The 27936-nt window shown below is 41.1% G+C and overlaps 1 protein-coding gene and 1 pseudogene across 2 annotated transcripts; both read left to right on the forward strand.

Moving 5' to 3' along the window:
* The first annotated feature begins 12721 nt into the window (after positions 1 to 12721).
* Positions 12722 to 19093, forward strand: LOC147459458 (uncharacterized; annotated as a pseudogene).
* Positions 19094 to 21566: 2473 nt separating this feature from the next.
* On the forward strand, positions 21567 to 23295 carry LOC147459459 (uncharacterized). 2 transcript variants are annotated; one of them, XM_086509841.1, is made up of 6 exons: positions 21567 to 21799; positions 21928 to 22065; positions 22521 to 22638; positions 22799 to 22853; positions 22918 to 22954; positions 23032 to 23295. In XM_086509841.1, exons 1-6 carry the CDS (start codon positions 21647 to 21649, stop codon positions 23146 to 23148), a joined length of 618 nt encoding a protein of 205 aa, XP_086365967.1. In that variant the 5' UTR covers positions 21567 to 21646; the 3' UTR covers positions 23149 to 23295. The 2 variants fall into 2 exon arrangements, with proteins under 2 accessions (XP_086365967.1, XP_086365966.1); XM_086509840.1 differs by having other exon boundaries at positions 21575 to 21799; positions 22799 to 22954; positions 23039 to 23084.
* Positions 23296 to 27936: the final 4641 nt, after the last annotated feature.

Here is a 27936-nt window from a genome sequence, read left to right on the forward strand (position 1 = left end):
TTGCTGTACCTATGATTGACCAACTAAAAGGCAAAGGTAAAGCTTTTCAGTGGGGTTCCGCTCAACAAGACAATTTTGAAACACTCAAAGACGCATTAGCTACAGCTCCTATACTGGCTATTGTAGATCCTTTGAAACCATTCATTTTGGAAACGGATGCCAATGATCGTGCTATTGGAGCAGTCCTGTTACAAGACGGATGGCCGATTTCATTTGAAATTAAGAAGCTGGATGCAGCTAAGCAGAATTATTCTACTTACGAACGCGAACTCTATGCAATAGTGTCTGCCTTAAAGACATGGTGGCACTATCTGTATGGTGCTCAGTTTGAGATTGTGTTTGACCATGAAAGCATCAAATAATTTACACAACAAATAGATTTAAAAGGTCAAAAAGCCAGGTGGGCCGAGATCCTTCACGAATATGACGCCAAGTTAAGGTATCGCAAAGGCCAATACAATGTAGTGGCAGACGCTCTCAGTCGAATGCCAGAGATCAATTCGCTCTTGTTCACGGAACTTCGTAGTGAATTTTTGGATTCTCTCAAGGGCAAATATGAGCATGATGAAACATATTCCAAAGTGTGGAGCCATGTTCAAAAGAGAGATCCTTCTCACTCCAATGAAGGTAGTCTACAGTTAACCTCCACACCTAGTTCTCCTTTATCAAGTGATGAACTACAACGATGGAAGCATTTTACCATAGACAATGGGTACCTACTCCACAAGGGGAGAGTTTGTGTACCGATGGACACAGTCATTCGGCGCCAAATTCTTTATGAATGCCATTATAGTCCAAGTGCAGGGCACCCGGGGATTAGAAAAACTTATTCTCTCATGCGACGATAGTTTTACTGGCCAGGTCTACATGGCTTTGTTCAAGCTTATGTCTTGCATTGCCAAAAATGTCAAGTTAACAAAGCAGAGCACCTAAAAGCAGGAGGACTCTTACATCCTTTGGAAATTCCCAATGGAAAATGGGAAAGTATCTCCATGGATTTCATTGTAGGTTTACCAACCACTATACGAGGTCACGACTCAGTATGGGTGGTCGTAGACAGGTTGACTAAACTATGCAAGTTTATCCCAACCAAATCCACGGTTAAGACACCGGAACTAGCAAAGCTATTTGTGGACAATCTATACAAATTGTATGGGTTGCCAAGTAACATTGTTAGTGACCGTGATCCCAAGTTTAACAGCCACTTTTGGAGAGCTGTATTTAAACGATTGGATACACAACTCAACCTCAGTACAGCTGATCATCCAAAAACAGATGGTCAAACGGAACGGGTTAACTAGGTGCTAGAGGATATGCTAAGAGCATACGTCAGCAAAAAACAATCAGACTGGGAAGAATACTTACCTATTCTCGAGTTTGCCTACAAGAGTTCTAAGCATGTCACAACAGGGTTCATTCCTTTCATGCTCATGTACGGGTTTCAACCTAGGTCACCAGTTACGGTGGGGTTGGCAACTGAAAAACTCCAACAGGTTAAGGATTTTCTCCAAGACCACATGGATATGCTGAAACTTGCTCGTCAGAATGTCCGCCAAGCACAGGATCGGTGTAAGAAATACGCTGATGAGAAACGTCGGCAAGTTACCTTTGAAGAAGGGGAGGAAGTATTTTTACGGGTGCCAGAACATTCAGAAAGTCTGAAAACTAGACCGACACCTAAATTATCTCCCCGCTATTGTGGGGCTTTCAAAATACTCAAGCGAGTTGGTGATTGTGCCTACAAACTATTACTACCATCACATTCTCGCATTCATCCGGTGTTTCATGTAAGCCATCTACGAAAGCGGTTACATGGGGATGACAACGTCATTGACCAACAGGTTTTGGTTGATTACATTGAACCTCCTACCTTACCGCATGAACTTGAACGTGTTATGGATTACCATGAGTTGCATACACGACATCACGTACGACAACAAGCCTTAATCAAGTGGAAAGACTGACCTAACGAAGGTGCCACTTGGGAAAACATTAGTGTTCTTAAGAAGAAGTTTTCCACTTTTGTTTTCGAGGATGAAAACTCTTCTTTAAGGGGGGAGTAATGTCAGGACAAGGGTCCTGTACCCTAAGAACTAGGATGGTCATGGACTACGGCCAAGGGTCGGGCTAGACAATGTGGACAGGGGATCTGTCTAGGGCAAGGGGCTAGGAGCCCGCCTATATAAAGGGAGGTTGGGAGGAGGATCTTCAGTCTAGTTTCCCCTAGTTCTTACCCCCCCCCCCCCCCCCCCCCATGCTCCCTTTTCCCCCTTTTCTCTCTTTCTAGGGAACAAAGCTATAATGAGGGGAACAAATAGGTCCCCAGGCCCCCTACTACCCTATCTTTTAGAGGGTATAGCCGTAGCCGCCACCCTCTTCCTATTGGTCCATGCTTAATCACCCCTTAGGCTAAAGGACCCTTTTGAGGTTCATTTTTTTCCTAATGTTGCTAAGAACTTTTGAAAGACACTAAAGTATTCGCTCTTCTGCTTCAAAAGATAAACCCACACCTTCCTAGTAGAATCATCTATGAATGTTAGGAAGTATAGTGCCCCCCTCAAGACTTAACATGTAGGTCAGTATTGTCACTATGAACAAGATCTAGAGGGATTCATAGCTCCTTCTTTAAAGGCGTTGAGGTCAACCTAGTCTATTTTCCATAAATGCATTGCTCACATAAAGAAAAATCAGAGTAATCTAACATGGGGATATAACTAGAACGTTGCAGTACCTTCATTCCTTGCCGACTCATATGTCCACAATGAGCCAAACTTCTAGCCTTTAAGCATGACCATGTTTCCTTTATTGATTATCCAAGAACCATGTGCAAAAATACTAGTGTAACCCAAATCATCTAATTGCCCTATAGACATCAAACTCTTTATCAATTTGTGTACATGTCCAACACTCTACAACATAAACTCGGTGCCATTATGCATACAAAGTTTTATGGGCCCAATACCATATATACCATGTGTAGCAGTATATGTGGAGAACCACTCGCTATGAGGAGACATGAAAACTAGCACCTGAGTCCACTATCCAATTTTGGGCATAGCACTCGTCAAGAGCTAACAATGCATCGAGACTCAAATATGAGGTGAAGATCAACACATTAGGAAAAATCTCAATAGCTGGAGACTCAACAACATTTTCTCCTATCTTCACAGTGCTCTTAGGTGTGCCAAACTTTGCTTTTTGTTTTCCCTTTTCACGTTGTTATGCATGGAAATCCTTCTTCACATCCCCCTTTTTATGGTAGTGATATGATTCAATGTTTTCCATGTCTCTTCCATGACTCCTGCTACGACTGTTCTTACGATCCTGAGAACGATGGTGACTACAACCACACTGTCTTATCTTGTGAGGCATTGCAGGAGCACGTGCATGCGAGTGCACAATGCAGTACAGTGTAGCAAGAGACACGTGTTTGGTGGAGCTCTTGGTGAGAAGTTCGCACCACTCCTTATTCTTTCGTTATATCCAAAGAGTAGAGGGGTTAGTGGTTAGTGATGGGCGGTCGGCTAGCTAGTCTAAACCCTAACACTGTCTTCCCAAGTAATGCAAGTACTGACGTGCTTAGGTTTCTTGGATGGTGGTAGGTAAGAGTCTCCTTCCTTGGGATTACAATGGTAGCTACAATGGTAGCAACATGTCATCAATCATAATTGCATTCCAATTCCTTACATTATGGGGATGTCCCTATATTTTTTTTTGAATTTTCTTCTATGATGATTGTATACAAACTTCATAAATAAAATTTTTCATTTTGTAAAGTCTATGCCATATCTTTGGCAACCTTAACCCTAATTTTTTTCACATATATACGATCCGGTCTTCTTTCATTGTGTGGTTCATTAGTTGGCACATGTCAAACTAATGCTCGGTAATCAAACATTAAAAAAAAAAAAAAAAAACACACACACACACACAGGTAGCACATTATTCTAATGTGGTGCCCCATACCCTCAAAACACTTCTCGGATGGCATTTGCCCCCCACATTCAGAATCGTTTTTACCTTGATTATGTAAGATCGATTTTTGCCATAGAGGAAGGGGAGGTATGCCACTTGGCATGCGTTGATTTGAGAACTAGTAAAGCTATTTGGAGCGTAATGGTTTTTAAAATAAAAAGTAAAGAGATCGAAAAGCATGCAAAAAAGCAAGCAGCTAGCACCTGTTATAACAGCTTGATACCGTTCTTATAGTCCTTGCCTAGCGCACGCGCCGCACACACACACACACACACACACACAGATTGAGAGAGAGCAGTTGACGCAGAGCAGAGGACGTGTAGAGGTGGCGTAGAGCAGAAGAGGTAGTTCATTCGTTTAATTCTATTGCTTTAAAATCTTTGATTTTCCATTCTATTGCCAGAGAGAGAGAGAGAGAGAGAGAGAGAGAGAGAGAGAGAGAGAGAGAGAGAGAGGAGTTGATGATGTAGAGGAAGAAGACGATGAAGAAGTCGAAGGGGAAGGCCTGCATCAAACGTTAGGAATTAGTCTTTGACTCTAGTCTCTGCCTCTTTTCTACTATAGCTATTTAAGCGGAGTGGCATCGTTCTCAGGAGATCTAGCAGCACTTTTGAGGGACATAGCCTCCTTGTGATCCTGCTTGCCTTTGATCAAGAGGTTGCCTAGTATGAATGGTGCGCACGAACTCATCGTGGCTGCGATTAAAGCAAGCTGCACACATGAGCCCACAATGCGCTGTCTAGATTGCAACCTTCACAGGTGCTTAGCACCAACAGTAGCTGCTCAGCCAGACAGTGATGATGCTAGGCCTAAGGCAACAACAACGGCGCAGGACTCGCTTTTCTAAATTGGTGTCAGCCCGCGTATTACAGGTGTTGCTTTTAGCTTTACTTTGGCCTAATAGGGCTGCGCCAAGTGGCAGGGCTGCAGATTGTAATCACTTCAGGCCGGAGAGAGAGAGAGAGAGAGAGAGAGAGAGAGAGAGAGAGAGAGAGAGAGAGAGAGAGAGAGAGAGAGAGAGAGAGAGAGAGAGAGAGAGAGAGAGAGAGAGAGAGAGAGTGCAGTCTGCAATCATATACGCGTGCACCTTAAGTTATACGCAAGATGCTAATATAGACACCAAAAAAACTCATGATGATATTGTTAGTCTAAGGCTTTTCTATTATACTGTTGAGCAGCAGCCAATTACTCTTTTAAAGTAATTCATGATGATATTGTTAGTCGAAGGCTTTTCGATTATACTTTTTTTTATTACACTGTTGAGCAACACCCAATTACTTTTTTGAAGTGGCCATGCTAGTCCTTTCTTACAAAAATATACCCTTTTGATTTCATACAAAACTATACCCTTTTGACCTATTAGTGAGAAGATCAACTCGGAGAAGATTAACCCTGGAGGGGCGCAGAAGTGATCCTTCATAGTTGTTGATGCTGAAGCTACTCAAGTACATTGGGTTGCGATGGCCCCGCTATGTGCAAGGTACGACAAAAGCACTGTGCTGCTTCTTAGCTTAGGTCAGCAAGACGCGACGGAATGTAACTTCTCTCTCTCTCTCTCTCTCTCTCTCTCTCTCTCTCTCTCTCTCTCTCTCGCTCTCTCTCTCGCTCTCTCTCTCTCTCTCTCTCTCTCTACCACTAAGCCCACGACCATGCTTTTTCTATAGGTCATGTTTCATCATCTCTATTTTAAATTATCTCCCTCCAATGACGTGCTACCAAGTGACTAAGCCCACGACCATGCTTTTTCTATAGGTCATGTTTCATCATCTCTATTTTAAATTATCTCCCTCCAATGACGTGCTATACCAAGTGACGAGAGCGAGAGAGAGAGAGAGAGAGAGAGAGAGAGAGAGAGAGAGAGAGAGTTGGTAATTAGTTGTGATATTAAAGGCTGTATCTTTACCTTGATTATCTAAGATCGATTTAATGAGAGAGAGAAAAATACAGAGAGAGAATTGATTTCATAAAGAGGGAGAGAGAGAGAGAGAGAGAGAGAGAGAGAGAGAGAGAGAGAGAGAGAGAGAGGTTGTAACTTTGGATCTACATGCGTGTGTGTGGGCGTGTTGTTTTCAGCAACCTCATAGAGAGAGAGAGAGAGAGAGAGAGAGAGAGAGAGAGATGGTAATTAGTTGTGATATTTAAGGTCTTCAATAGTTAAATTGACCTATAATGAGAACTTAACCACTACAATCTTTGTCTAAGCCAATGTTTGGATTTTTCCTTTAAAAAAGTTGTTCAATAGAATCCCAACTTCAAATTTTTCTACGCTGCATATCGACACAACCGCATGCGTACCTGTTCCTTGAATCAGATGCAAGAAAGCAAAGCTAACAAACTATCGTAATTTTTTTTTAAAAAAAATTACAAAAAAATAAGCCCCTCTAACACTAGAGGAAAAGCATAAGTCCCCCTTCAACACTGGAGGGGGAAAGGCACATTTCTTACGGTATTATAAAAAATGTGGAGAATTGTGCCAACTCCACACCATACTTATATATGGTTTTTTTTCCACAACACACCAGCATTTTGTGCATGATGTTTGCACAAAAAACACTAGCATTTTGCACGTGCATGTTGTTGTATTGTACGGTATACTGCAACAAATAATTCCATGTTGTCAATTAACACATAACTTTTGCATTGTCTTTTTTATTAAGAAAACATGTTTCCTTAAAACTCTGTCATTATTTGGTGATTTAGTGATCAAGGTTGCTCATCTATTATGCAATACTATGACGTTGTTGTTCAAAATCTAGGGATCATTTGATTGCTAGTATATTGTTCAGTATTGTGAATTTTTCATTCCAAGTTTAGAGGTCATTGTTGTGTACATATCAATTTAGGGTATTAAGAAGAAAATAGAATTTTTCTTCTATTGTTGGGTAGATGTGAAGGACTGTATGACTCTTTAAAAGCCTGATCACTTCGACATCAATCGTCCTCTCGATTGCAAATGTCGTGATCTCCCATTCACACACTGTAGTCATCATCTCATTTGTACACGCCCCCGTCTTAAACTGTAAAATTGAATTTATTTCTGTTGTGGCGTAAATATAGAGACCTATATGACACTCCAAAAGCCTGATCACTTCGACATCAATTGTCTTATCAATTGCAAATGTCGTCATCTCCCATTAGCACACTGTGGTCATCGTCTCATTTGTGTACGTCCCCGTCTTAAACTGTAAAAAATTGAATGTATTTATGTTATAGAGTAGATATAGAGACCTGTATCACACAACAAAAGCATGATTACTTCGACACCAATTGTCCTCTCGATTGCAAATGTCGTTGTCTCCCATTCAGACACACTGTGGTAATTGCCTCCTTTGTACACACCCCCATTTTAAACTGTAAAGTTTCATTAGTTATACAATCCATTGTGTAACCTGTCGACTGCAAAGATCGTGTCCCGTATTGCAACATTGGCTATCACTTTGGACCCCCATGTCGTTGTGCTTAACCGAGCCACTTTTTGTTAGTTCCCATTGTAGGAGCACAATTCCCATTAGTTGTTACCCTTAGCACGCCATCCGATGTGAAACAGTTTCACTTCCTGTTAGCTTGTATGTGGAGGGCCCCTACTAGGTTACGAGCATGGATCTTGACCAAACATACTGCACTGCTTTATCAAATATTTGATGTCATTTAAAAAAATTATTTATATACACTAATTTGTTGATTTCCATTCCCTCCTCCTTGTCAATACAGTACTTGTCATTGCTGCAAGAAATCTAGCTCCCCTTTTGAGCTGTGAAGTGATAAATGCTCTCCCCAATACATCATAATGTCATTTCAGTGCTTGTAGGTAAGATGCTTCCCGAACAAGCAGTGCAATTGAAAAAAAGATTACGCACACAATTAGTGTGAGTGGTGGATGCCCTCACATTGGACGAGATAACAACAACCTTGCCAGATGAACGGCGCTTGCAAGCCTTGCTCTCTGAAGTGGTTCGCTCAACAACCTTGAATTTTGAGGATGCAGATATTAGTGGCGTGCAGCACCTTCTCTTTAGTATTGTTGGAGACATGCCAAAATGTGCTATCGACCTGCGAGGTGACTTACCAGAGGACATACAAATGGAGAAATTATAACGTTGGTATAACTGCTGCAAGGTTGAAAAGGACAAATCCACTCGCACAAGGAATATTGACACACATAACACCTTTAGTAAGAAATTGCGGAAGGAGACCCTTCGAGATAGCAGAGGATCCATGTATAGTTTGCATATTCAGAAAATTGTATTGAACTCATTTTGCTCTGTCACCTTGGGCATTCCATTTGAGGCTATAAAACGAGGAAGGAAACTAGGATCTGGGTCATATGGAGACACTTATGAATGCAAAATTGAAGGGATTTCTTTCCTTCCATCCAACAATGTGTACTCCTGTAAGGAATTCAAAGGTCAAGCAAAACAACAATTCAAATCATTTAATCGAGAGCAGTGTTGACCTCAACCACCGAGGTATTGTGCATGCTCTTGCACATACAATTCAATCACCGTGGGTACTTATATTTCCTTATTTCAATGGATCTTCCCTTGGCGATTTGATGGAGTGTGTGCCTGCACCTTCTTCAAGCATCAGTGAAATTGTGCTTGCCATGGGTGATGAAAAACACAAAAAACCAACTGAACTAGAGTTGCAGCAATGCAAGCTCATCATCAATCATGCTTCATCTTTGATTCATGCACTAATAAAAGCTTTGGCATTTGCACATGACAATGGAGTTATTCACAATGACCTTCACCCTTGGAACATTATGCTAGACTTCACTAGAGAGGGAATACCAAGAGTAGGCATTATAGATTGGGGTCTTGCCCTTCGACCACCATATGAGAGAAGACCAACAAATATTCGCAAACCAAAAGAGCATGCCAAAAGGCCTTGGCGAGTAGCTGAACTACTGAATACCAGATCTACATGCCCTTGGAGCAAATCAACTGATGTGTATGCACTTGCATGGGTCATCAATCAGCTCGGTATTTTTTGCAACCAATTATGTGTCTATTACAAACTTGACTTGATGCAAACAAGGATTGCTATCGAGGTTCAATCCATACAGAATATAATCAACAATGCCTACCTTCTGGAGAATCCGTCTGAAAGAAAGACGCTCGCTGATTTAGATAAAGAACTGGAACATCTACATATGCACCCCGAACAATGCTTGCGTCCCATCTCTGAAATGTGTATTTCTTTTTTCCACTATGCCTAAAAAATTCATCGCAACTACCAAACTCTTTTTATTTACAGAGATATTCTATTCTTTTCTTCCAACTTGTCTCCAACATTAGCATGCCCTTCTTTAGTATTAGCTAAAAGTTCCACTATGGTTTGCAATAGTTCTTTCAACATTGATTTGTTGCCTACTTCCATTATATTCATCCCTTCTAATTTTTTTATCATCCAATTTCATTATATTAGTCCCTTCTAATTTGAATCGGACTAATTTATATCTGTTTTATTCACAGTTGCATTTAAGTGTATGCCTTCTCAATGGAAATTGCTACTACGCTACGTGCTAACTGCAAAAGACGCCAGGAATACGCCACTTTTCAAACTATAAATAGACGGAAAGTACTACTCTGTCCTGTTGCTTCTTCATGGTTTAGTGTGCAACATATTTATGAGGCTTGGCAAGAGGAATGCAATATCACAGCTCACAACGTTTCCATCTGCGGAATCTGTGGCATTTGCAATCTATCAAAAAAAAAACCGAGAACAAATGGTCTTAACACCACCCCCACGAAGCTAGCAAATGCAACCTTATTGCAAACATCTACAATGCATAATCTCAAAGTGAATTGGACTTGCTGTCTTGCTTGCCTAAAAAGTTTAAGAACAAGCAGCATTGTCATCTTGCAACCCTACTACATACAAGCCATCCTAAACACAAATCAACTAATAGTGCAATTCCTTAGCGTCATCGATGTCACAATCAACGCCACAAAAACAGCAATTGCAGTTGCAAAAGGCCTGCTTGATAGAAGGTTGCTACTCGACAATCCATTAATCTACTGGTCGACAAAGCAAAACATGTGTCGGCCAACTTCGCTACTTGCAAACACGCCACTAGCAGCAATGCTAGCATACAACATAAAGAAGAATCCAATTCTCAAGAGGTACCGGTGCATCGCTGAGCAGCCAAACAAAAGGACACCTATTTGTATTCTATCAGCATAAACTATACAAAATATCGTAAGGGACCACTCAGAGAACGATCCATTTGAACTTATGCTACTTGCAAACACGCCACTAGCAGTAGTGCTAGCATACAACATAAAGAATAATCCAATTCTCAAGAGGTATTGGTGCATCGCTGAGCAGCCAAACAAAAGGACATCTATTTGTATTCTATCAGCATTAGCTATACAGAATATCATAAGGGACCACTTAGAGAACAATCCATTTGAACTTATGCAGGAAGCAGAAGCACAATGTGAAATTAGCATATTGCAAAATTTGTTCAGTACAACAAATAGAACTGCATTTATAGCTAAAGACAAACACTAGTTTGGCTCCATACAAATAGACGATACCGCTTATCTAAGCGAGTGGATAGTCATCTTTCAATACAATGAACTTTCGGCCCATGAATCTGAAGTGTAGGATATCACATTAGAATCATGGATATTCCCTTTGCTCTTTCCCACAGGAAAAGGAAACTACCAAGGAGAATTCGACTTTAGTGAATACATTAGAATGAGAATTGGAACTTCCTTCTTTGTATACACATTGTACAAGCCATATTTGCTCATGATGTACTAATTGAAACAAGCTATCATGATTGCAAACTCCACAAATAGTACATTTTTGCAAAGGAATCATATTGATAACTACAAATGAACACACACCGCTGCATCTACACATGATGCAATAAAGCATATTATTCGATACAATCTCCTAGCCACAATGCCAGGTACTCCACCATGGCATCGACGAAACTTGAGAGACCTCATAACAATGGTGGACACATGGGGACTACCACATTTGTTCTTGACATTCATTGCTGATGAGGTTTCCCAAACAAGATGGCAAGAAGTCATCACAATTGAAAAACTTGTTCAAGGCTACAATCAAGAATTCAAGTGGAACGATTGCTATGTAGAGTGTGCAACACTATTTCACCTTTGCTTGCACACTTTCTTGAATAAATACATCATCAATGTAAGCAACATACTTGGCCATGTAGAGCATCACATGGTGCACTACGAAGTGCAAAATCGAGGCTCACTGCATGCACATATCATACTATGGATCTCTAACGAAGATTTGTGTCAAGTTACAAACGAGATTGCTACATACATACCAGCAGAATCACAAGACATCTTCACCATCGAGCTACGGAACCTCGTTATCACAAAACAGATACACAGATGCAGAGACTCTTGCAGAGTCATGGGATCAGCTAGAGTGTGTAAATACGGCTTCCCGTTTGAACCACAATACAACACGACTTCCTGTATCGCTAGATGGCTTTACTATCGTCCTGGGTATGACCATCGAAATGTTGTCCCGTACCATCCCACAATCTTGCTCCTATGGAAGGCACACATGAATATTCAAAGAGTCACAAATTCATCTATATCGCATTACCTTCTCAAGTATGCAATGAAACTAGAACCCCTTGGAAAACTGATCCTCTCCACAGATGATGCAGCAAGGCTTGGACTTCACAGCTTGGAAAAAGTAAAGCTTCAACTAATTGCAGCCTCTCTATTATCAAAGTCAATATCTGCAACAGAGGCAGCAAACAATTGTTTGAAGATACCAATCATCACAAGAAGTGAACGGGTTGAATACATTGACTCCTCTCCACCATCACTACGGCAAAGGTTGCTATCTCCTAGACAAACTATAGTCATGCATCCAATTGATTTATATTGTGCAAGACCCCTTCACTTACATTCTATGACTACCACAGAAGATACAAAATCCTAAAGCCACACGAACATACTCCTGTAGTGAGTTTTCGTGATGCGTACAACAACAACATCACAGAGAAACAACGCCTCGTCAGATTTACAGAATATGATCCAGGCCATCAAACAAAGGGATTCTTCTTCAATGTCTTATTGCAAAAACTTCCCTTTAGGAATGAGATGGAACTACTATCACCAACCAACACACCCTCTTCTTACTTCCTAGAGTGCAAAATCCGTGGGATGATTCTTGATGATGAAGACTTGGAGATGTATATAAATGAGCACACCCAATGCAATATGCTTGTCTCTGATAATACACGACACACTTTAAACCTCATAAAAAAAAAGTTCATCCTCAATCGTGAAGATCCACTCACTTGTACAGTGAATGACACAATCAAACCAGGAGTATCTCAAAGTCGTGCTAGAATGCTGAAGCTACTGCAAGAGTTCGCTGAGACCAACAATGGAGTTCTGACCTCTCAACAACAAGAAAGCTTTGATCGTACATCAGGCCTAAGTAATGGCCTCCATGTCATTACAAGAGTTCCAGGATGTGGAAAAACATTCCTCATAAAATTCTTCACCTTAAGCTTCATAAAAAATAATAAGACCGTTATCCTCACTGCATCAACTGGAGCAGTGGCTGCCTGCCTTAGCAGCATGGCAACTACGTCCACTATCAATTCAGGATTCCTTGTTCCAAATAGCATTTTCCGCAAGCAATTCATCCCACGGATGAAATATTTGTTGCTATACATGGTGCCAACGTCATTATCATAGACGAGATATCAATGCTAACGAGTACAATCTTCAATATGGTCATTCGCCAGATAGTTAACATCAGTAATAGAACACTTCTCGATCCATTCAGTCAGAAGCTCATCTTGCTTTTTGGGAATTTGGCGCAACTTCCTCCAGTCTGCCATCACCAGGAGCCATTATGCCATGTTTAGGACATCCAAAACTCAGCTTACATCGCTGCAACCAATACCCACAACATGACCTTCTCAGTTCGCCATGCTGCAGACCCCGCTTACGTCCAATTCTTGGATACGATTTGTGTCAAGCAACCAACAGAACAACAGATAGCAGAAATGCTTTCACAGTGTGTAATTAATGAAACTGAACTCCTAAGAGTAACCAATGACGCTACTACACTAATATGTTAAGTATGGAGCCTGATTTACCCTTGTAATTTTCTGTGGTAAAAGCGCACATTTGTAAGGCCCCCATTATGAGGAGAAGCCATCGTGCGTGAAGGAAAATCACTCACCGGAAACCAAAATTTTCACGGACAAGAATCAGGGGCAACTTTAAAGGCCTCGGGGGCGGAGGCCCCCGAGACTTTTTTTCGCCGGAATATTCCTTTTCGTCGGAATATTATGGCCGGACGGCGGTCGAAAAGTGGTCAGAAAACAACCGGTCGGTTGGCCGGTGGCCGGTAGTCAATGGCCAATGGCGGGTGGTCGGAAGTCAATGGCCGGTGGCCGGTGGTCGGAAGTCAATGGCCAGTGGCCGGTGGCCGAATTCAATGGCCGGTGGCCGAATTCAAAAGCGGACTTGTCTTCTCAAGGGCGGCCACACATGGGCGGATTGGAGGGTCCGATTTGGACTTATTCGCACAAGGGCGGCTACACATGGCTGTCTCTCATAAGAGAGGGCAGCCCTTTTGGCCTATAAAAGGAGGCCATTTCTACACACATTTGATAGTGTGAAGTTGATGCAACAAGGTGAGTGTGAGGTGGTGAGAGTGAAGCAAGGCGGGAGCTCCATTAAGGGTATAATCCCTTTGTAAACTACTTCTTGTTTTGAAGTACCAAAGCCATTGAGTGGCTGCTTTCCCGTGGACGTAGCCCACATTGGGTGAACCACGTATATCGTGTGTACTCTCTCTCTCTCTCTCTCTCTCTCTCTCTACACTATAATCTCGTGTATATAAATTTGTCTCTCTCCATTAAGTAATCTACTCAATTATCTATTTAGCTACGTTTTATTTCCTAACAACTGGTATCAGAGCAAGGTTTGCTCGTAGCTAAATTATCTCAAGGAAAGGATTCCTTGAATTGAGTGGGAGTTATGGCGGAGGAGGGGAAGCTCAAGATTGAGAAGTTCAACAGAAAAAACTACCAACATTGGAAGATGCAGATTGAAGACTATCTCTACCAGAAGGACCTCTATTTGCCACTAGGCGGTCTTGCGAAGAAGCCCGCAACAATGGCAGATGAAGCATGGATTGTCCTTGATCGAAAGGCACTGGGAACAATCCGGTTAAGCTTGGCGTCAACGGTGGCCTTCAATGTTTCGGAGATGAAGACCACGGAGGACTTGATGAAGTCACTTGACGACTTCTACGAGAAACCATCGGCATCCAATAAGGTATTTCTTATGAAGCGCTTGTTCAATCTAAAGATGGCAGAGAATGGTTCAGTTGCAGAACACCTAAATGACTTTAACACAAACATAAGTCAACTTCGATCAGTGAAAATCAATTTCGATGACGAAGTGCGAGCTCTTCTTATACTATCATCTCTACCGGATAGTTGGGACAGCCTTGTGATGGCTGTAAGTAATTCTATCTCTGGCACAAATACTCTTAAGTTTGATGATGTTGTGGGTGTTCTTCTAAGCGAGGAAATGCGAAGGAGAAGCACAGGAGAATCATCAAGTGCTGCACTATCAGTGGAAACAAGAGGAAGGCCTAAGGAGAGGTTCAAAAACCAAAAGGGTCGTGATCGCTCAAGACAGAGCAAATCACGAACAAAGTCAGTTCTTGAATGTTGGAACTGCGGCAAGAAGGGCCACGTCAAGAAGGATTGCTGGTCCAAGAAGAAGAAGGAGACAGAGTCTCAAGATAACAAGCCAACATCGGAGGCCAATGTGGCAGGTAAAGTAGAGCAAGATGCTCTAATTCTCTCATTAGACAATGTGTCTAATTCCTGGATAGTAGATTCCGGGGCTTCATTCCATGCGACACCACACAAGCAACATTTCCAAGACTACACCAAAGGTAATTTTGGGTATGTATACTTGGGAGATGATGAAGCTTGTGAGATTGTCGGCAAAGGTACAGTTTCTATCAAAACTGCTAACGGAAATGAATGGAAGCTGAAAGATGTTAGGCATGTTCCTTCTCTTCGCAAAAATTTGATCTCTACAGGACAATTGGACGATGAAGGTCACAACATTGCATTCGGAAACAAACGATGGAAGATCTCAAAGGGATCTTTGGTGGTTGCCAAGGGTGAAAAAGTTAGTACACTTTACTTGTGTGCTGTTAGCACGCAACCTTCAGCTTGTGCAGCAACTACAGAAGTTGACAGTGCGGTGTGGCACTACCGACTTGGGCATATGAGTGCCAAAGGAATGCAAATCCTTCAAACAAAGAAGCTTCTACCAGGTTTGAAAGAAGTGGACTTAGAGTTCTGTGAAGATTGTGTTTATGGTAAACAAAAGAGGGTAAAATTTCAAAAATCAGGAAATGAAAGAAAAAATAAAAAACTTGAGTTGGTTCATTCTGATGTTTGGGGTCCTGCAAGTACACCATCACTTGGTGGCTCATTGTACTATGTAACATTCATAGACGATGCGACTAGAAAAACATGGGTTTATGTCATGAAGAATAAATCCGATGTATTTTCCATATTTCAAAGGTGGAAAGCCTTTGTGGAGAATGAAAGAGGTACCAAGGTTAAATGCCTCAGATCCGACAATGGAGGTGAATATTGCAGCCAAGCTTTTGAAAGCTTTTGTGCTAGCAATGGAATTCGGAGGCAAAGGACAACCCCAAGGACACCTCAACAAAATGGGATTTCAGAAAGGATGAACAGGACAATTATGGAACGAGCACGAAGCATGCGGCTACATGCAGGCCTACCGCTTGAACTTTGGGCGGAAGCTGTAAGTACGTCTGTGTACTTAATCAATCGGTCACCCTCAACGGCATTGGATGGGGGAGTTCCAGAAGAGGCATGGACAGGTAAACCGGTGAATTATGCATTTCTCAAAGTGTTTGGGTGTGAGGCTTTCATGCACATAGATAGAAGCCTAAGATCAAAGTTAGATGCAAAGTCCAAAAAGTGTTTCTTCATTGGCTATGGAGAAGGAGACTTTGGGTATCGCCTATGGAATCGTGAAGATGGTAAAATCTTAAGGAGTAGGGATGTAATTTTTAATGAACAAAATATGTACAAAGATTACTTGGAAAGAAAACAAACAAAAGAAACAGGTGATGAGTACATGGAGCTTGAGGACGGTGAAGACTCAAGGACTGCAAACGGTGACAATGTGCAACAACATCAACCAAATGAGGAGCCTCAACCTATTCCCCGAAGATCTACAAGAGCAAGTAGACCTCCAGAAAGGTTTGTTCCTTCCTTCAACCATCTCTTGATCTCAGATTCTGGAGAGCCGGAATCATATGAAGAAGCTATGCAACATGAATCCAAAGAAGAATGGACGAAGAGCATGCAAGTGGAGATGGACTCACTACATCAGAACCAAACATGGGAGTTGGTTGAGTTGCCTAAAGGTAAGCGGGCACTTCAAAACAAATGGGTGTACAAGATAAAGGAAGAAGAAGGTGGGAAGAAAAGGTACAAATCTAGGCTTGTGGTAAAAGGTTTTTCTCAAAAGAAAGGTATTGACTTCAATGAAATATTTTCTCCTGTTGTAAAAATGAACTCAATTAGGCTTGTCTTAAGCCTTGTGGCTGCTCATGATCTAAATCTCGAGCAAATGGATGTAAATACGGCATTCCCTCACGGTGACTTAGAGGAGGAAATCTACATGCTTCAACCAAAGGGGTATGAAGTAAAAGGTAAGGAGAAAATGGTTTGCAGATTAAAGAAGAGCTTGTATGGTTTAAAGCAAGCATCAAGACAATGGTACTTGAAGTTTGATCGATGGATGTTGGATCATGGATTCACAAGATGCAACTCGGATCACTGCGTCTACACGAAGAATTTGGGAGATGGGAAATTCATCATCCTAATGTTGTATGTTGATGACATGTTGATTGTAAGTGCTAACATGCAGGACATCAAAGACCTAAAAGAGGAGCTGTCCAAATCTTTTTCAATGAAAGATTTAGGTGCTGCAAAGAGGATACTTGGTATGAAAATATCAAGGGACAGGACGAAGAAGACAATAAAGCTATCTCAAGAAGATTACATCAAGAAGGTACTAGAAAGGTTTGCAATGCAAAATGCAAAACCAGTTTCTACACCTTTGGCTGGTCATTTTAAACTAACGAAGGATATGTGTCCAAAGACACAAGAGGAGATAGCCTATATGTCTAAAGTTCCATATGCTGCAGCGGTAGGTTCTCTAATGTATGCTATGGTCTGGACAAGGCCAGACATTGCACATGCAGTGGGAGTTGTGAGTAGGTTCATGGACAACCCAGGTAAAGAGCATTGGCAAGCTATAAAGTGGATACTTAGGTATCTAAAAGGGACAACAAAAAATGCTTTGTATTTTGGAGGAACTGATATTTTTCTAGAAGGGTATGCTGATGCAGATATGGCAGGTGACAAAGATACTCGAAGGAGCACTACTGGCTATGTGTTCACGGTTGGAGGCACAGCAGGAAGCTGGGCTTCAAAGCTGCAGAAAGTGGTTTCACTTTCTACCACGGAAGCAGAGTATGTAGCAATGACGGAGGCAAGCAAAGAAATTCTGTGGATTCACAGATTCTTAGAAGAGCTTGGATTCAAACAAGACAATTGTGTCTTGTACAGTGATAGCCAAAGCGCTATCCATCTTGCGAAGAACTCAGCCTTTCATTCAAGGACAAAGCACATTGAGGTGAGATATCACTTCATACGCACTCTTTTGGAAGAGGGACAACTAAAGCTAGGAAAGGTGCATACAAGTGAAAATCCTGCAGACATGTTTACAAAGGTGGTCAACAAGGAGAAGTTGAGCTTTTGCTCATCTTCAATCGGCATTCAAGGATAAAAAGCCAGAATGGAAAGCAGTCACAGGTTTGGTTTGGGGATCAGTCTCCAAGTGGGAGATTGTTAAGTATGGAGCCTGATTTACCCTTGTAATTTTCTGTGGTAAAAGCGCACATTTGTAAGGCCCCCATTATGAGGAGAAGCCATCGTGCGTGAAGGAAAATCACTCACCGGAAACCAAAATTTTCACGGACAAGAATCAGGGGCAACTTTAAAGGCCTCGGGGGCGGAGGCCCCCGAGACTTTTTTTCGTCGGAATATTCCTTTTCGTCGGAATATTATGGCCGGACGGCGGTCGAAAAGTGGTCAGAAAACAGTCGGTCGGTTGGCCGGTGGCCGGTAGTCAATGGCCAATGGCGGGTGGTCGGAAGTCAATGGCCGGTGGCCGGTGGTCGGAAGTCAATGGCCGGTGGCCGGTGGCCGAATTCAATGGCCGGTGGCCGAATTCAAAAGCGGACTTGTCTTCTCAAGGGCGGCCACACATGGGCGGATTGGAGGGTCCGATTAGGACTTATTCGCACAAGGGCGGCTACACATGGCTGTCTCTCATAAGAGAGGGCAGCCCTTTTGGCCTATAAAAGGAGGCCATTTCTACACACATTTGATAGTGTGAAGTTGATGCAACAAGGTGAGTGTGAGGTGGTGAGAGTGAAGCAAGGCGGGAGCTCCATTAAGGGTATAATCCCTTTGTAAACTACTTCTTGTTTTGAAGTACCAAAGCCATTGAGTGGCTGCTTTCCCGTGGACGTAGCCCACATTGGGTGAACCACGTATATCGTGTGTACTCTCTCTCTCTCTCTCTCTCTCTCTCTCTACACTATAATCTCGTGTATATAAATTTGTCTCTCTCCATTAAGTAATCTACTCAATTATCTATTTAGCTACGTTTTATTTCCTAACATAATATGTACTCATAGGGAGGATGTATATAAGTACAAAAACTTGATTCTACAAAAGTCCTTCTCGGCACCCGATATTGTTGTCATTCCACTGAAGACCAGTGCTCTCGACAAACCATTACTGCAGGAATGGCTCCAAGACAAGGCATTCCATGAGATGGACAATATCACAATTGGGGTTAGATGTATGATTACAAAGAACATTAACTTGGCTATAGGTGCCGCGAATGGCTTCACTTGTCGTTCACTTTCCTATTCATACGACTGCACCGGTCAAATTGCTGCTATAGAAGTAATGCTACTTTCCACTGATACTACCATGACAATATGAAGGACTAAGCATGCTACAAGAGCAATCAATTGCAAATGGTTCCACAAAAGCACATTCCCTTTGTCACTCGCGTACGCAATCACTGGGCACAAATCTCAAGGAGCAACAATATCAAAGAAAGCCATCTTCATTATAAAACAAGCTTTCGCCCCAAGATTGGCATACGTCATGTTATCTCGTGTGACAGAAAGACGCCATCTCAGAATATTGAACATTTCAACCCCAAGGATTTATGGCCATACATTTCCTCGCTTATTTTCACAAACAAGTCCTCTACTTCTTTGGGTCTTTCATCTCATTCGGTGCATGGACTATACAATCAATTCTTTGACGACAGTTTTCTTGACTGCAATTTTCCTTCATAGCAAGTAACAACCTCCAGCATCTCCTCATGGACACCGACCAGGTAACCATTCCTTGCATTAATTTATTTCGTAGCTACATTTTATGCCATTCAATATTTAGAAGACTCAACCATGATATTTCTCTTTCTCTATCATTCAGATATTTGATAAATTCATCAACATCGCAGCTACCTCAAAACCAAAAACAGTTCTTCTGTATACCCAACTTCAAATCAAATGTGACTAGCAAATATGGCTGGCGAGGCACCGGGTGCATTCATTGAAGGATTTTGCACGACTCGGCTCCTCATACATCAATAAATGCAGCAATCGGAACAAACAATATAGAAATAGCGAGCTAAAGTTGGTAACAGGTACTTCGAACTCTTCATATTTTTGTATTACAAACACTAAACATTAATAAATTTGGTTGCTACTACAACATCTATCTTTTTCTATAGGGTCACAAAAACAGGTATTGCTATCGTTGGGCATTGACTTTGATGAGTCAAACAAAATACTGCTAGACACAGAAGCCCAAAAAATACTTAACACAAAGACTGCTCGAATCACCACCTACGCAATCGAGATGCTTCACTAGAGTTACAAAATTGCCCTTGATAAATTGGTCGACCTCGACAAGAATACAGCAAGCCAGACACTTTCCAACATGGTCAAAGAGTTTCGAAACGAATTCAAAGAGAACGAGAGAGCAATCTTAGCTGATGACAAATTCACATGGCATTTTATAAAGAGACCTTTTTGATGGTCGGTTTGATGAGACAACCGATCCATTTCGAAAGCTTGAACCGCTATATGGTAACCATCGGTACCCCTTAAAGAATATAATTATCTGATTAAATACTAACTGAACACACAACTTAAGTGCAGGACAACGATAACGATACCAATAAGGATTCCCAATAATATAACAACTTCACAAGAGGAAGCAATCCGTTCCGACACTGCTCCAACTCCCAAAAGACAATGACAGATGAAGAGAGCTACATAGTATACTCTATTAGATGCAAAATCAACAACCGTGTTTATATAGGCATGACATCCGATTTTGAAGCTAGGAAAAGAGCACACTTGACAAATCCACCAAAACAGATGAAACATGATGTGTCGTCCTTTCCACCATTTTGTCAAAACTTCGAGTTTCATGTACTACACAATACACACGATAGGAGCACTGCTATTGCACTAGAAGCGCAAGAGATAATTACTCAAGATGCAACATCCACCAAAGGATACAATAATTTGAAGGGACATCCTCCAAACTGCAAGAAATACTATTATTTAAAACACCATAGAAAAATATAGTGTACAATGAAATTTAATCTTTGTTCTAGGGTAACAACTCTCATTCAGGTCTCTCTTCTATATTAAACTACTTCTCAAGAGTCTTTTCCTCTAATATCTGCGATAATTTTTAAGTTATGTTTCTCGATTATTTGTGAGACTTTTTAAGTTATTTTTTGTTTAGCTTATGTTCTGCAATTTTTTAAGTTATGTTATGTTTAGCTTATATTCTGTTATTTTTTCTACAGGAACATCATTCAGCTTTCAAATTTTAGGGTTCAACCGCTACATATGCTGCAGCTGAACGACTGATCAAGATACTAGTCCGTCCACATTACCTAGATGTCTTGCAATAACATCAAGAGAAATAGACAATCCATTCCAGCAACCAGCTACGCTACCACAATACCATTTATCAACAATTCTTCAAGCTCACCTTCTATAAACTTCCATATCTAATACTTCTAAAAAAAATGATCAAGAAATAAAAAACAAACCATGTAGCAACAACTTATATATTTTACAACAAACTTATACATGTCCAAATGCTGCACCTTGTCTTCATCACAAATTAATAGTATTCCTTGCTATTGCTTCTCAATAACTTATACACTATACATATCAGAACTCATTACGGCACTCTCCAACTTTATGCCTTGCTCTGCCTCCTCCAAAGCTTGGCAATCAAGGCATACTAGTTTCAAACGGCATCATTCGGTCAGCAACGGGGCAGGCGGGGCGGTGTATGACCCGACACGTTTTTTGTTACCGGTTGCAATTGGTTGTATGGGGCATCTTCGGCAGGTAAGCCGCGTCAGCAATTATTATGTCGTAGGCTCGGATCGATCCTCGCACGCCACACTCCGGTCGCTCGCGTCTTTCAGAAGAGGTTGAATCGTCCGCCATGTCCTCAAAACCAACGGCGGCAGCCATGGCGGAGAGTTTGCGCAGTAGAACATGGCGCTGCCTCAGGTCCTCTCATCACTTGCGCACCTCTCAAAAATTGGCTTTGCTTCGCCGTTTCCTTCACTCCTTTTCTCGCCTGGGTGACGTTGAGGTGCCGCAGCTCCTTATTTTCTGTCTTTTTGTCTTTCTCACACACACACACACACACACACACAGAGAGAGAGAGAGAGAGAGAGAGAGAGAGAGAGAGAGAGATCATTGTTCTGAAACCACTTACAGAGCCAGCTGGTTCTTCGATACGAGATCCTTTGTCTGCGGGAGTCGTGTGGCTCTACAGAAATGAAAGTGGACACCAGTGAATGGTCATCTTTTGCGGAGGATTGTTTATCAGCAGGATTTCCAGGCAATGCAAGCAAGGTTCTCTATTTAGCTCTGCTTTCAGGAGGCTGCAAGGATTCATTCCTCAGTTTTGCGCACATTGAAGAACCATCCACTGAATTATGACAATAATTTCACCTGTGATTTATATTATGGTGCATAAGGGACACAAAATGGCTAGTATTTGGTTTCATTTTCTCAACAGTAAATAGAGAACCTCTATGAAGACTGTAATATTAGTAATTGAAGTCTGTGCATTTGTATCTTGTTGGTTTTTGAGACCTTTTTTTACAGAATATGTTATTCTTAGCGATGATTGCAAAATAGCGATGATCTTAGCGAGTCATCCCATCTCAGCATGATGCAAAGTTTTTTTGATAGTAAATAGTCCAGCTCTATGTGTGGTGAAGATTTCCGGCACGGTAGCTTTGGTGGTTATTTTTCTGCACTTATTTATGACTTGTAAGCTGAAGGCTCTGTTGGCTGCTTCCCAGGCCTTTGAAAAGGCAATATCTCAAACGGAAGGTTATCAAACCACAAATGTAGATCCACAGTATGAAGTGCAGAGTTGCTTAAAGCATGTTCAGCACATTATGATGCCCGAAATCAATGGTATGTGCTCATCAAAACTTCTCTTACTTAATTTGCATGTGGTGATCTGTGTTTGCGCATATGTACAGGCAGCTTTTGCAGGCTACTTGCAACGGCAGGGGTTATATAGTCATTTGTTACTTCATTGCATGGACTGACATTTCTGTACTCATACACACAGGTCGATTTGACAAGGGCAGTTCCAATGGCAGCTTTTCGGACTCGCTTCGTGAGAAGTCATCAACAGCTGTATCTAGATACTCAGAGGGATTGAAGAGAAAGGAGCGAGCAAAACTGCAGATGCTGCATGAAAAAAACGATTTTTGCATCGACTAAGGTAACGAATCTCAGAAGGAGCCATTGTCTGTTGATTTCCAAGTTTCTTGTTGTGAAGAAATACAATGGCTTGGCTAGTGTTCAGGTCAGTTTCTAAGAGCTTCAAGCATGCTCTGCACCATCAGTTTGAATGGTTTGGTTCTCAACTTCAGCACAGCCAGAATGGCCTTCTACTGTGGATTCTTCTGCATCTAATTTGATGTTTTGAAGGTGTTTCAATGGTGTCACAACTCCTATTATGTCAAGGCTCGTTGCAGAAAGCCTCCATTGTTCTAGATTTTCTCAGGTTGCAATTTCCTGACACAGCTTCAATTTCACTGTCTGCTTCAAACGTGTGTCAAGCATAGGCTTCCCAATTGCAGACAACCCCTCTGCTATTTAAGGCAGGATCGGTGGCAATGCTGCCATGACTGTTGTTAAGTGGACAAAACTGCTGTTTAGTGAGCCAAGTAGACCAAACCGCTCTACAATTAAAGCACTCACTCAAGGAAAAAACTTGTCCGGAGTAAAGAAAGACACACAGGACAAGTTTATGTGAGAAAGTAATTTCAATTTCTAAGATGGTCGAAACCAGGTTTCAAAGTGCATCCAACCTTTCTTTGAGGGCTTTTGGGTGCTAGGTGCTATTCTCTGCTGAGTATGAGCTTTGAAGGTTATAATCACTCCTGGCTATTTTACTCGTCATATCATATATGGAACTTTTGTTTCTTCTCACCTATGTCAAGGTGCCGTTGCGCCCCGAACATCGCATTGGAATTACATGGTTGGCAGTTTTCAATCAAGTTTCACATTAATGAAGTTTCTAGGTTCATGCGATAACATACTTGATACTTGTATTATCATAGTGAGTTCTCAATGGTCTCAATTTACAAGTTTAGTGCTAACTACCTCACTCTTGGAATCCTCTTACTCAGGATGACTATCTAATCAGGATGACTATCTAATAAGCACGTAGATCTTACCTCAATTATTGTGTACCCTTTCTAGTCTTGCAGCCAACATAGGGTCTCGCATTGTCCTCTCTCGTGCTTAAAGTAGTCCTCATCAAAATTTTTAATAAAAGTTTTGGCAAAAAGGTCCAATGATGTTGACATATGCAATCGCCCATCCCCCATAAAATCATATGCATGAAACAAGTGCCACTAGATGCCACGATCTTCTCGAGTCGTGTGTCGAAGTTGAGTTGTCTATTTGTAGTAGCAAAAAATAAAAATAGTCAATATTAGCATCTCCCACTGCAAAGAAGAATTTCAAATATCAAGCAAAACCTCTCAAGCATACACATTGTGGGTGCAAAACTTGCCCCAGTTTGCTTCATTAGACACACACAAATTATGCAAGTAAGGTAGGCGTTAATTGGGACAGCGACATTATCAAAATGATCTCGCTATTAAAGGTACACTTCTTGAGTGGATGCTCCCCACTGCCTTGTAGCTTGTAAAACTTGGATTCGTCCCTTAATGCACACATCCAAAATGCAATCACACAATCTAGTAGTAGGCATCATGGAAAACGAGCTATTCTGGATCATTTATAAATTGTGAAAGGTATGAAATCTCATACTTTATCTGACTCTTGATTTGAGGGAAGAAGGCTATGTATGCCTAAGATGAGAGATGGCATTTCCAAAGTTAGGTGGCAATACAAATTTGCGTCTAATCATTCTATTGGTTTTCGAACAAAGACCAAATTGCCAATACTCACCTATCAAAATAAAAATTATTTCGGACAAAAGAAGAAATAGGTATGTGAATCAATCTTTGTTCATATTTTAAAGCAGTAGATTAGGTAGGAAATCCTTTATAATATCTACAAGTCCTTAGTAGTCGTCATTTCTTTGGGATTGAAGTTGATAGTAATATGATCTTGTATTGAATGGTACCAATCTCACCTTTCATCTTGCATATTTGGTAGCATCCACTTTTTTGGAAGTGAGATTGGTATTACACACGATGAGAGGTGAGATTAGTATCTTTCAATATGGGAATACTGATTAATTTGGTTGCAAGTTGGGGAAACATATGTGGAAATTTGATTTTGGAAGATTTATCTTTTGATAAGTTGTCAAACTGCATGATTGTTAATGATTACATATGGACTCCTTTCCACACTCTCGAATCAAATTTTGAAAGAAAAAAGCTATTTCAAGATTCATTTTGCCATCGTAAACAACTCGCTTTGGGATCGCTTGCATTCATTAAAGGATTAAATCATAGTCGACACTTTGTTAAAAGGAAGAACTATTAAAAAAATCACATTGTGTCCAAATGAAGAGTGCAACAACTTCTCTTTGTTGACTACCAAGGTTAAGTCTTATGTTGATACGCAAGAGCTAGATGAAGAAGGCCACACAAAAAAGAAAAAAGATGCCGTTGTTTTGCATGTTAGCCTCCCAAGAGCTTCACTTCTATGTTCACAAGCATGCTTGCTACTTTCGCTAAACATACTTACAAGTACAAGTGGTAAGATAACTATTCTAAAAAACATTTAGAGAATGTTCCTTTTGCTGTTGTGGTCCTTCTTTAGGATTCAAGGTCCAAAATGAGATATAGTAAAAACAATTAGTATTCAAGTATGGTTATCATCTTGGTTCATAGCTCGTACATACAGTCAATGCTTAAGATATTCAAAAAGCCACCCATTAAAAAAAATAAAATTGATAGGACACTTGTCTACGCAACACTGCTTTGTATTGCACAAGAAGTGGTTGAAACACCAGGGTTGCAGTGGGAAGCAACACTAGGTATGGCTTGATGGTGCCACTTCGTAGCTCAAAGCAAGGCATCCATTCTACTTTGCTAGGTACTTCAAGATGACTGATATTGATGTTGCAATGTTTTCATATTAGATAATGGAAAGCAATAACATGATGGGGTTGGTGTACTAATCAAGAGGGATTTGATGCATGCACAATTGAAGCCGGAGAGATGGATCTTGGACAATGCATCAAGTGTGGTAGACTTTTTGACTACTTTTGGAGGCTTGAGACTTGTGGAGGAATTGGAGATCTTCATTAAGTCACAACTAATTGTTGGTGTTTTGTTATCTTCCATAACTTTGTATCTTTTTTTTTGTATTCCTAGGAGTAGGGTAAACAGATACCCATTGGAGGTATGAAAAACACCATAATCAAGTCTTTGAGAAATTTAGATTTTTTCTAGATTTGGTCTAAAGTGTTGGGGTAAGCCTTTAGCTTTACACTCTAATGTAACCAATCCCTAAATTCAAGCTTACTAGCATGCACTCCTATGTGCATGGATACAACCTCCTACATAGGACTCCCTAACACATTCTACTCATGCTTTGATAACTCTAAAGTGTTTTTTCTCTAGTGTAACCAATCCCTAAAGTCAAGCTTATTAGCATGTGTCCATAAATGCATGGATACAACCTCTTGCATAGAATTCCCTAACACATGCTACTCATGGGATGCACACATGCTATGCATTATAGCCACATACGACTTGTTATAGCCCACATACTACTCTCACCTTTATTACCACCTTCCATCTTGAGACTACCTAAGGCAACTATGCAAAACTTGTGCTTATCTTTCATTCTAATCAATCAAGTAAGAAAATTTCATTTCATTGTACTGAGTACACTCTATCTAATTTACTATCATTGGATATGTGTAAAGGCTCAAGACCTTTGGACCACTATCAAGGAATTCACAAGGAAGTTGAGTATTAAGAGCATCAATTTTGTAATGGCTATAGGGATACACCATTGTAGCATTCATGGTTGTGTTTACACCATAGCAATAGATAATAGGTAGATTAGATAGAGAGAGCTCAGTACACCATATAGAAATGATAAGTTGATTTATTGATTGTAGAAATTGAGAGAGAGTACAAGCTATGGATAATGGAATTATGTAGGCTCAAGGTAGAGAGATGGAATCCATAAGTGCATGGATATGTACCACAAATGGTAATGGCAAGGGTCATGTGAGCTACCCAAAAATATCATGTGGCTATCAAGTGTGTAGCATGGGTTTGTAGAATGAATAGCATGTGCGAGGCTATAGAGTGCCATGGAAAAAATGTGCCTATGCACATAATGGTGCATGCTTGGATTTTTAGGCATTGTTCTGAGTGTGAGTGTAAGATAAAGGATTATCCCAATGAATGTCTCCATAAGTTGAAGCTTACACCAGAAGCATGTATTCTAATCATGGAGCTTAATATGGGTTACATTGGGTAACTACAAAGGGCTTATACAAATAAATCCAATGCAAGAAAATAGTGTAGATCTCACCTCCAAACTATGTGGTTTAGAGCAGTCTCTAAACACTTTCCAATTGTGGGTCATCACTTCCTATTGGGAACTTTGTTGGTGGCCTTTCTGGGAAATATGACGTAGCTAAGTAGGTACTAGATTAGTTTACTTAATGGAGAGAGATAATTTTCATACACGAGAGATTATAGAGTAGAGAGAGAGAGAGAGAGAGAGAGAGAGAGAGAGAGAGAGAGAGAGAGAGAGAGAGAGGAGAAGAAGAAGAGGATCTAACATCGTATTGAAACTATCCCAAGAGGCCTCATAAATCTATCTTACGAGAGAGAGAGAGAGAGAGAGAGAGAGAGAGAGAGAGAGAGAGAGAGAGAGAGAGAGAGAGAGAGAGAGAGATGTGGTTCACCCAGTGTGGGCTACGTCCACGGGAAAGAAGCCACTCAATGGCTTTAGTACTTCAAACTAGAAGTAGGCTACAAAGGGATTATACCCTTAATGGAGCTCTCACCTTGCTTCACTCTCACCACGTCACATACACCTTGTTTCATCAACTTCACAATGCACCACAATGCATCTTGTCTGTAGAAGAGACCTCCTTTTTTAGGCCAAAAGGGATGGCCTCTCTCATGAGAGGAAGCCGTGTGTAACCACCCTTGTGTAGACAAGTTCGAGTTGAATTCTCCTATGCGCCCATGCGTGGTCACCCTTGAAAAGAAAATTTTGGGTAGAAATTAGCCACCAGCCAAATAT

The sequence above is a fragment of the Adiantum capillus-veneris genome, chromosome 4, assembly GCF_014529385.1.
Source record: "Adiantum capillus-veneris isolate H3 chromosome 4, ASM1452938v2, whole genome shotgun sequence".
NCBI classification, from domain to species: Eukaryota; Viridiplantae; Streptophyta; class Polypodiopsida; order Polypodiales; family Pteridaceae; genus Adiantum; species Adiantum capillus-veneris.